The sequence below is a fragment of the Heptranchias perlo genome, chromosome 8 (assembly GCF_035084215.1).
Source record: "Heptranchias perlo isolate sHepPer1 chromosome 8, sHepPer1.hap1, whole genome shotgun sequence".
Classification (NCBI taxonomy): domain Eukaryota; kingdom Metazoa; phylum Chordata; class Chondrichthyes; order Hexanchiformes; family Hexanchidae; genus Heptranchias; species Heptranchias perlo.
Genome location: NC_090332.1, coordinates 28,779,040 through 28,789,646, shown reverse-complemented (window position 1 = coordinate 28,789,646; position 10,607 = coordinate 28,779,040). Strand labels below are relative to the sequence as shown.

Sequence of the window (10,607 nt, the reverse complement as noted above, 5' to 3'; positions counted from 1 at the left end):
GCAATGTTCAGAGTTTTTTCATCAAATGAAAAGCAACGAAATAGAAATTTCCCTTTTGTGTCTTTTTAAAAAAAAAGCACTATGGACCTTTGGCTGATGTTGTAGTTAATAAATGTGGGTTAATGATTATCCATGCTGCAAATATTTAATAACTTTACTTTGTACACCCAGTGTAACTAGCATGCATTCAAATATCTTGATGGGAGTTATTTGAAATACATATTTGATATGTATTTTCATTTCAGTAATTTAGTTCATCACTTAGCAAAAAAAATGAATTTTACAATATGAAAGGAGTGGGTCTTGATTATCTTTTAATTTAGTAAATGTGAAAATAAATAAGGGTGCAGAAAAACAAAAACTAAAAAATTGCCATTTTTCATAGTGACTTTAACTTCATTAAAAAAAATAGCATTATTGTTGATCACCATTTTGGAAGGGCTGGTTAGGCAGCTGTTCAGAGGGAGGGAAAGGCAGTAACATCAAATGAGAAATTGAGCAGTCATTAGTGGAAAACATTACGATGGTGGTCAGTGAGTGAATTAAAGGAAGCTGTTCCAAAAATAAATCTAAATATAAAGCTATGTCATTGACCTGTGCTTACAGAGTGATTCTTTTCTCATTGATAATGACAAAGTGACTTGCTGTAATGGCATGAAGGTCCTGATGCTCTTAGAAACTATTTGTTTGGAATGATTGGCTTTTAGTTGCAAGAGAAACTAAATCTATTTGATCAAATTTGGTGATAGGCTGTGCAAAGCCTTGGGGTGTGGGAAGTTATGGCACTTTGTGTGCAATTGGACAGTCATCAAATTGGGGAAGAAAAAAGGGGAATTTTGTGCAAAGGATTTCGGAAGGAGAGGGAGGATCCTTCATGGTCAGCTGAGCAATACTTTTTTCCCTCTGGTTGGTTATTTTGTGTGTGATTCTTCCTTTTGAGTGTTATTGACTTACAGTTCTTCAAGTTAATACTGAATACATTCTTTCAATTAAAAGGGACATTTGTTTTTCTCTCATTGTTATTTCTAATGTAATGAAAACTGCTAAAATTGAACAAATTATTGCTGAATTGATTGAAATATAATGTTTTGAGGAGTTGCAGCTTGCCTTTTGTAAATATGTTTGCTTGTTTAGCAGGAAATGACTGAGGCCTCATTTTTTTTTCATCCTCTGCTGAGAATTAATGACTTTTTTTATTTCAACGGTTTAAGCAGACATTGCTTAATGTACAGAATATGTGAGTCTTAAATGTGCATTGAAATTGCATAAGTCATTTGTCTTAATTGCCTTATGTTACATCCTGCCCAATCTCTTCCCCCACCCCCACCCCCTAAACAACAAAAGAGGGGACAGAGGCACTTTTATTGAAAATCGAATAAACACAGAAATGCTCCTTTTAACAATTGAGCTTATACATTTACTTTGGTATTAAAGTAAACCTGTTGTTTAGTCAATCTGCAACCATGTTGACAATTAGATGTAACTCTTCCCACACAGATATACAAAGGAGCACCTTATCAAACTGGTGGAAGTACATGGTAGTGACTGTTGGTGGACTCTACCTTTGGACCAACTCCTGACTAAGGAAGTTTTAAAAAAGGTAGTACCCTTTAAAGAGGTCATAGTCTCATATGTATTGCAACAAAAACTGTAAAACTTCAAACTACTACAGCCCATTGAATGGAAATCCTATGCACCTTACATGTAAATTACACAAAGGTTACTTATTAAGAAACATGTCCAAATATCAAAGTGAAGGAAGAGCATAAGACATGGTACATTTATGTTGCTTTGTTTTCAGTAATCTAAAAATGAGCAAATGAAAACTATGCTCAGTCTGTCTAATATAGTTTACAAAAATTGCCCAAAAGAAAATGTTAGATACAGTTTAAAAACTATCTGAATTCCAAGAAAAGACTTCTGTGGACAAAAAAGGGCCAATGGAATGTAGGAATATAGGAACATGAGTAGGCCATTTAGCCCAGTGAGCCTGTAGCACCATTCAATGAGATCATGGTTGATCTGTGACCTATCTCCATATACTGGCCTTAGCCCCATATCCCTTAATACCTTTGGTTAACAAAAATCTATCAACTTCAGATTTAAAATTAACAATTGAGCTAACATCAACTGTCGTTTGTGGAAGAGAGTTCCAAACTTCTTTCATCCTTTGCGTGTGGAAGTGTTTCCTAACTTCACTCCTGAAAGTCCGGCTCTAATTTTTGGGCTATGTCCCCTAGTTCTATTCTCCCCAACCAGCGGAAATAGTTTCCCTCTATCTGCCCTATCAGTTCCCCTTAATATCTTGAAAGCTTTGATCAAATCACCCTAAATTCTTCTAAATTCCAGGGAATACAACCCTAGTTTGTGTAATCTCTCCTCGTAATTTAACCCTTGGATTCCAGGTATCATTCTAGTAAATCTACGCTGCACTCCCTCCAAGGCCAATATATCCTTCCTAAGGTGTGGTGCCCAGAACTGAACACAGTAATCCAGGTGTGGTCTAACCAGGGCTTTGTATTGCTGTAGCATAACTTCTACCCCCTTGTATTCTAGTCCTCCAGATATAAAAGCCAGCATTCCATTAGCCCTTTTGATTATTTCCTGTATTGGTCCATGACATTTGAATGATCTATGTACATGGATCCCTAAATCTCTTTGGACCTCCACTGTGTTAAGTTTTTCACCATTTAGAAAGTACTCTGATCTGTCCTTTTTAGGTCCAAAGTGGATGACCTCACACTTGCCTACATTTAAATCCATTTGCCACAATTTTGCCCATTCACTTAATCTATTAATACCTCTCTGTAATTTTATGCTTCAGTCTACACTGCTTATAATGCTGCCTATCTTTGTGTCATTGGCAAACTTGGATATCTGGCTCTCTATTCCGTCATCTATGTCGTTAACAAATATAGTGAATAGTTGAAGCCGCTGCACAGATCCCTGTTGGACACCACTGGTCACATCCTGCCAATTTGAGTACCTGCCCATTACCCCTACACTCTGTCACCTGCTGCTCAGCCAATTTCCTAAGCAGGTCAATAATTTGACTTCAATTCCATGAGCTTCAACTTTAGCTGACAGTCTTTTATGAGGGACTTTAGCGAATGCCTTCTGGAAGTCCATATAAACAACATCCATAGACATTCCCCTCTCCACTACTTCAGTCACCGCTTCAAAAAATTCAATCAGGTTCGTCAGGCATGACCTACCCTTTACAAATCCATGCTGGCTCTCTCTGATCAGCTGAAAATTTTCAAGGTGTTCAGTCACTCTATCCTTAATTATACACTGTAGTAATTTCCTGACAACAGATGGTAGCCTACTGGTCTATAATTCCTTGATTTCCCCCTCACCATCCTTAAACAGCGGAGTGACGTGCAATTTTCCAATCTGAAGGAACAGTTCCTGAATTGAGTGAACTTATACATTCTGCTACTGTACAGCTGCTACCAGGGGGGGCCTATACACAACTCCCACTACAGTCTGAAGTCCTTTTCTGTTTCTTAATTCTACCCATAAAGTCTCCACTGCCTGCTTACCTCTCGTTATATCCTCTCTTATCATTGAAGTAATTTCATCCTCAATCACTAAGGCTACTCCGCCCCCTTTGCCAGTTTCCCTATCCTTCCTATAGACCTTATAACCTGGTATATTCAATTCCCAGTCCTGGCCGCCTTGCTACCATGTCATACCCTCTAAGTTGAATTTGCGCCTGCAATTCATTCAGTTTGTTCCTTATACTCCGTGCGTTTGTATAAAGAATGCTTATTTGGGCCACACACCCTAACCTGTCCTTCTGCTCTAATGTTTTTCTCACACGTTTCTTATTTCTCTTTCCTAATTTAATTACTTTACATCTTTTAGTTTTCACTTTCCCTGTAGTGCCTAAAGCATAATTTCTGACTATCACTACTCTCTTCCTTTTTCATTTTAGAATTATTATTTATATTACCTTTTCCACCTGAGCCCCCCACCCAATTTACTAGTTCAAAGTCCATGAGGCTGCCTTATTTATCCTCTCCGCTACGACGCAGATCCTAGCTCGGTTCAGGTGGAGCCCGTTCTAAAGTACTAAACCGTTCTGGCATAACCACATTTCTATAGTCCTTTTGCTTAATGTTAAATATAAAAATGTTTTCATATTGTAAGCTGACAGTATAGTTCATACTAAATATGAGTTTTTTTGGGTGAGGGGCAGAATTGAATATTTGACTCTTTTTCCTCTTCCCCTTCCCCCTTCCCTAAATGCATTTCATGGGGTAGTACCAGCTGTACATCCTCCTTACAGCTTTACATTTTAAATAAATATATCTACAAGGTCAGTCATATTAATTGGTTGAAAAGCTTACATCTTGATCACAAGCAACTATACCCGTGTGCAAATCACATGAACCTTCTCTGCTTCTAGCAAGAGTTTAATTGAATTGTATAATTTATATATTTTTTTTAAATAGATGTGGCTTTAAAACCTCTGCCAGACCCACAAATGTTGTGTATCTGGTATGTGTTAATCTTTACCACTGATGTTCTTAATACTAAAACAGAAAATATTTAATCTCTGATAACATACCTGTAAATGGACAGATTTGTCTATGCTTGATTTTTAACAAAATTTAATTTAAAATGAATGCATGTATATTTGTGTATTTACATCATTTGTTGAGTAGAAATTTTAGATATAGACTCAGTGACCCAGCATGCGTTATGTATATAGTGTAACAAGTTCCTAATAACATGTAATGCAGCTAAGGTTTAGTTTGCATTAACCATTGAGTCTAGTGCTTGAGAAGTTGCTAACTGTTGTGTGAACTTTAAGCCTTGGAGCACTTCTAAGCTAAACAATCTGATTTATCTGAGGTATACATTTAAAAAAAAATTCATTGATACATAAGTAGTACAAATTGACTTAAATAAGGTAAGATGTACCGTAATTTGCACAATACAGTATGTAAATACAAGAATTGGGAATAGCGCTGGGGGAAAAACTGATAAAAGCAAATCATCTTTTTTCCTTATTTGCTTAGCCTTCATTTTCAAATGGTTTATGCTGTTATCCAAATGGAGAAACCACTTAAATGCTGTCACTTTAGCAGCTTGGCACATTGCAGGGGCTGTACAGATACATTTTGCATCTTGGTTCACTTTCTCTTGTCATCAATTCATTTGCTTCATTGTCTACTCTGATTAGTCAACAGATACTCTCACTGGTTGCTCCAAATCATCTAGTAGGGCTCATAGTAAATATCTGGTATACTGAAACGTGATTGTGGAAAAAAACACGGAATCTGTCGGTATTGTACACATCAGTGAACCTTTGGAGCTTTAACAAGAGGTCATACTTGGTTGGTTGGTAGGTAGGTAGAAAGTCAACAAGCATTTCTTGCCAAAAGCACTGGTGCACAATTCAGGTGAGAACGCATGGTGGTGGGGGCGGGGGGGCTTACAGGGGACCCAGAAGCTCCTACTTTGGTGGTCCAGCTGTTCTCCCCAACACCGCTGCCACTATTGATCTGTTAAACAGCTTCCACACCACCGCCACCACCAAGTCACTCACCACCTCCCATGCCCATCAGTCTCCCTAGTAATTCCCACTTCCACATCTTAAAGCCTGAGAGCCACAAACTAGAGTGCACTACTTGTCCTCCACTGTAAATTCAGACTTGACCATGTTAAGCATTACTGCACTTCCCTCTCTGTGGCCAAATCCTCTCCCAGGATTATCCTGGAGGCTAGAGACAATTGCAAACTACATTACTGTATGACAAACTGCTCTCTCCGCCCTCACCTCTAACACCACATACCAGGAGCTCAGTGACTTCTTTGCAGCTTTGTCATTTGCATTGAGTTATATCGAAACTACAGCACAGAAACAGGCCATTCGGCCCAACTGGTCCATACCGGCATTTATGCTCCACACTAGCCTCCTCCCTCCCTACTTCATCTAATCCTGCTTATCTAGCTTCCCCTTAAATGCATCTATGCTATTTGCCTCAACTACTCCTTGGGGTAGCACATTCCACATTTTTACCACTCTTGGGGTAACGAAGTTTCTTCTGAATTCCCTATTGGATTTATTAAAGACTATTTTATATTTATGACCTCTAGTTTTGGACTCCCCTACAAGTGGAAACATTTTCTCTACGTCTACCCTATCATTATCTTAAAAGACCTCTATCGTCTTTTTTGCGCTCTCTCCAATGCCTCTATATCCTTTCTATAATATGGAGACTAGAACTGTGCACAGTACACCAAGTATGGTCTAACCAAGGTTAACATAACTTCTTCGCTTTTCAGTTCTATCCCTCTAGAAATGAACCTTAGTGCTTGATTTGCCTTTTTATATGGCCTTATTAACCAGCTTTGCTACTTCTAGTGATTTGTGTATCCATACCCCTAGATCCCTTTGCTCCTCTATCCCATTGAGACTCTTATTATCCAAGTAGCCTGTGACCTTTTTCCTACCAAAATGCATCACCTCAACTTATCTATATTGAAATTCATTTGACAATTACACGCCCATTTTGCAAGTTTACTAATGTCCTCTTGCATTTTGACACATTCTTCCTTTGTATTAAATACACCCTCCCCAATTTTGTGTCGTCCGCAAATTTTGAAATTGTACTTCCGATTCCCGAATCCAAATCGTTAATGTAAATTGTGAACAGTGGTCCCAGCACTGATCCCTGTGGAATGCCACTTCCCATTTTTTTGCCGGTCTGAGTAGCTACCCTCAACCCCTACTCTCTTTTCGGTTTTGTAGCCAGCTTGCTATCCATTCTGCTACTTGTCCCCCGACTCCACATTCCCTAACCTTATCAGTGAGTCTACAACGCGGTACCTCATTGAAGACCTATTGAAAATCCAAATATATTACATCTGCTACATTACCCTTGCCTACTCTTCCTGTTACTTCGTCAAAGAATTCAAATGGTTGGTCAAGCATGACTTTCTCTTCTGAAATCCATGCTGACTATTCTTTCTTATATTTTCGTTCTCTAGATATCTTTCTGTTACACCTTTGAGTAAAGATTCCCATTATCTTTCTTACCACTGAAGTAACGCTAACTGGTCTATAGTTCCCTGGACTTGTTCTATCTCTCTTTTTAAATATTAGCTGTCCGCCAGTCCTCTTTAAAAAAAAAAAAAATTCACTAGAAAGGGAATAGTGTTTTTACATATGTAATAGCCCCTCTGCTATCTCCTCTCTAACTTTTAATATTCGCGGATGCAATCCATCTGGACCAGGAGTCTTCTCTCCCTATGTTTGATTAGTTTATTATTTATCGCGCCCCCCCCCCCCCCCCCCCCGTTTTTATCTTAAATGTTTTGATTTTTTTTTTGATCGCTTCTTCTAATGACCTGCCCACCTTGTTAGTCTCCCTGGTAAATACGGAGGCAAAGTAACTCTTCAATATTTCTGCCATTTCGCTGTCGTTACCTGTGCGTTTATGTTGTGCATCCCTTAGTGGCCCAATTGCTATTCTGATTTTTCCTTTGTTATTTGTGATTTTAGTGTTTCTTTTTATATTCCTTGATAATTTAATCTTGTAGTTCCCCTTTGCTTTCCTAATTCTTTTTTTGATTTCTTTCCTAACCTCTTTGTATTCTCTTTTGTCATCCTCTCCTTTATTGTCTATGTACTTAGAGTATACCTTGTTCTTTATTTTCAATTTCACCCGTATCTCTTTATTCATCCATGTGTTTTATTATCGGCTCATTGGTTCTTGCTTTTTAGCAGAATATATTTCTCCTGAACTCTCTTGATCACTGTTTTATCCTCTTCTAGACTTGATTTTTCAGATGCTCTCCTTGTCAGATTTTGGTGCTCTGACTCTGGCGTCCTTTGTACCCCCTCCCCCACTATTGGTGACAGAGCCTTTAGCCATTTCAACCCTCCTCTCTGGAACTTCATCCCTAAGCTTCACCACCTCTCTATCTCATACTTCCCTACAAGCATTTTAAAGCCTTCTCAAGCCCATTTCTGTAACCAGACTTTTTCCACAACTTTTTCCTCCTCTATAAAGGGCCTTTGGAAGTTTTTCTATGTTGAAGGAGTAATATAGTTACAAGTGGTTTTCATAACTCCATGCTGAAACATGCGGCACGTCATTAAGGGTGGTTAGGATGTTATTGAGAAGGCCATCTCTGATCACTTCCTTTGTATCCCTCACCACCTACGTCCTCTTGCACCTTTCCAGCCTATTTCCTTCTGCATTTACCCCGTTAAAAAATATGCTCTCCCAACTCACTTACGACTGCACTTCCAAACTCTCAACTGCCTAGCCTTTGGCCTACTGTGTTACGATAATTCGAAAGCAGTTGATTTGCTCAGCCACTCTTTCACCTTCACTTTTTTGGTGTCCTTGTCTCCAGCAAAATCTTCACTATCTCCCATCTTGGTGATTTTTCTGGTACAGTCCCATCTTCACTCCCTGAAGTCCACGGGGTGCAAACTTGAGCATATCTAGGTCAGTGAGGACAGAGGTGATGGACAAGCAGTACTTGGTGTGAAATAGGATATAGGTAGCAGGGGTTTGGTTGAGTTGAAGGTTATGGAGGGTGGCCAGGAAAGCACTGGAATAGTTGAATCTGGAGGCACAAATGAGGTTTTCAGCAGCAGATGGGCTTAGGTGGCGGGGTGGGTGCAGAGATGGCTGATGTTATAGAATGCAGTCTTTATACTGGCGAGGATATAGGTCAGGTCTGGGACAAACAGTACAGTTTGCAAACAGTCTGTTTCAACCTGAGACAGTCACTTGGAAGAGGGATGAAGTCAGTGGTCAAGGTATAGTGTTGTGATGGGGGCCAAATTTAGAATAAATGTCAGACAAGCAGTCTGTCAATACAGAGGCAGTAGAGGGGCGAGAGAGGTGATGGAGAGGTAAGCTGGGTGCCATCAACATACATATGGAAGCTGACTCCATGGGGGTAATTTTTAAACCCCAAGAACAGGTGGTATGGAGGTGGGTGGGCAGTAAAAGTAGTTTATTTTTGGAGCGGGACCGTATCCTGGCTTCAACGCGCCCACTTCCGGGTTTAACCCAGGCGCGTTTGGATGCGCGCACGCAACAGAAACATAGAAATCCCGTACCCACTTAAAGCTGGCGGGCCGATATTTAAAGGGGCAATGAACGTCATTGCAATAGTTGAGGCACATAATGTTTTTGTGTTCTAGACATGTCAAACGAATTTAATCTTACCTGTTCGGGTTTCCCATCGTTTTTTTTATTCATTCATGGGATGTGGGCGTCGCTGGCAAAGCCAGCATTGTTTTGCCCACCCCTAATTGCCCTTGAGAAGGTGGTGGTGAGCCGCCGCCTTGAACCACCGCAGTCTGGTGAAGGTTCTCCCACAGTGCTGTTAGGTAGGGAGTTCCAGGATTTTGACCCAGCGACGATAAAGAAACAGTGATATATTTCCAAGTCGGGATGGTGTGTGACTTGGAGGGGAACGTGCAGGTGGTGGTGTTCCCATGTGCCTGCTGTCTTTGTCCTTCTAGGTGGTAGAGGTCGCGGGTTTGGGAGGTGCTGTCGTAGAAACCTTGGCGAGTTGCTGCAGTGCATCCTGTAGATGGTACACACTGCAGCCACGGTCCGCTGCTGGTGAAGGGAGTGAATGTTTAGGGTGGTGGATGGGGTGCCAATCAAGCGGGCTGCTTTATCATGGATGGTGTCGAGCTTCTTGAGTATTGTTGGAGCTGCACTCATCCAGGCAAGTGGAGAGTATTCCATCACACTCCTGACTTGTGCCTTGTAGATGGTGGAAAGACTTTGGGGAGTCAGGAGGTGAGTCACTTGCTGCAGAATACCCAGCCTCTGACCTGCTCTTGTAGCCACAGTATTTATGTTGCTGGTCCAGTTAAGTTTCTGGTCAACGGTGACCCCCAGGATGTTGGTCGGGGATTCGGCGATGGTAATGCCATTGAATGTCAAGGGAGGCAGTTAGACTCTCTTGTTGGAGATGGTCATTGTCTGGCATTTGTCTGGCGCGAATGTTACTTGCCACTTATGAGCCCAAGCCTGGATGTTGTCCAGGTCTTGCTGCATGTGGGCACGGACTGCTTCATTATGAGAGGGGTTGCGAATGGAACTGAACACTGTGCAATCATCAGTGAACATCCCCATTTCTGACCTTATGATGGAGGGAAGGTCATTAATGAAGCAGCTGAAGATGGTTGGGCCTAGGACACTGCCGAGTAATTCCTGCAGCAATGTCCTGGGGCTGAGATGATTGGCCTCCAACAACCAATACCATCTTCCTTTGTGCTCAGTACGATTCACGTCAGGCGAAAGCAGATGAACAGGGCCGGATCCATGAGGTGAGTGCCTTTGTTACACTGCTTATGGGCCAGGAGGAGCAAGAGTGCTTTATCCGGGCCCAATAAGCTCGCCCGGCATGATCGGACCCCCGCGATCGGCCGTATTTCCCCCCCAAACCACTCCCTCGCTCTGATGGTGGACCCCCCCCCCCCAATGATGGACCCCCCCTGGTAGACCGTCGTCCCGTTCCCCCCCCCCCCCCCCCCCCCCAAGGCCCACCCGATGTCGCCCGAGCGATGTCTTAGAGGCTCAGTACACAGATGCCCCTGTGGTTTCCCACAT

At 41.4% G+C, this 10,607-nt stretch overlaps 1 protein-coding gene across 1 annotated transcript in view; it reads left to right on the top strand.

Moving 5' to 3' along the window:
* iars2 (isoleucyl-tRNA synthetase 2, mitochondrial) overlaps positions 1-10,607 on the top strand; it is a 64,858-nt gene that overhangs the window by 26,036 nt on the left and 28,215 nt on the right. The window contains exon 13 of the mRNA XM_067988878.1: positions 1,498-1,600. Within this exon, the coding sequence (XP_067844979.1) occupies positions 1,498-1,600 (103 nt within the window). The remainder of the gene's footprint in view (positions 1-1,497; positions 1,601-10,607) is intronic.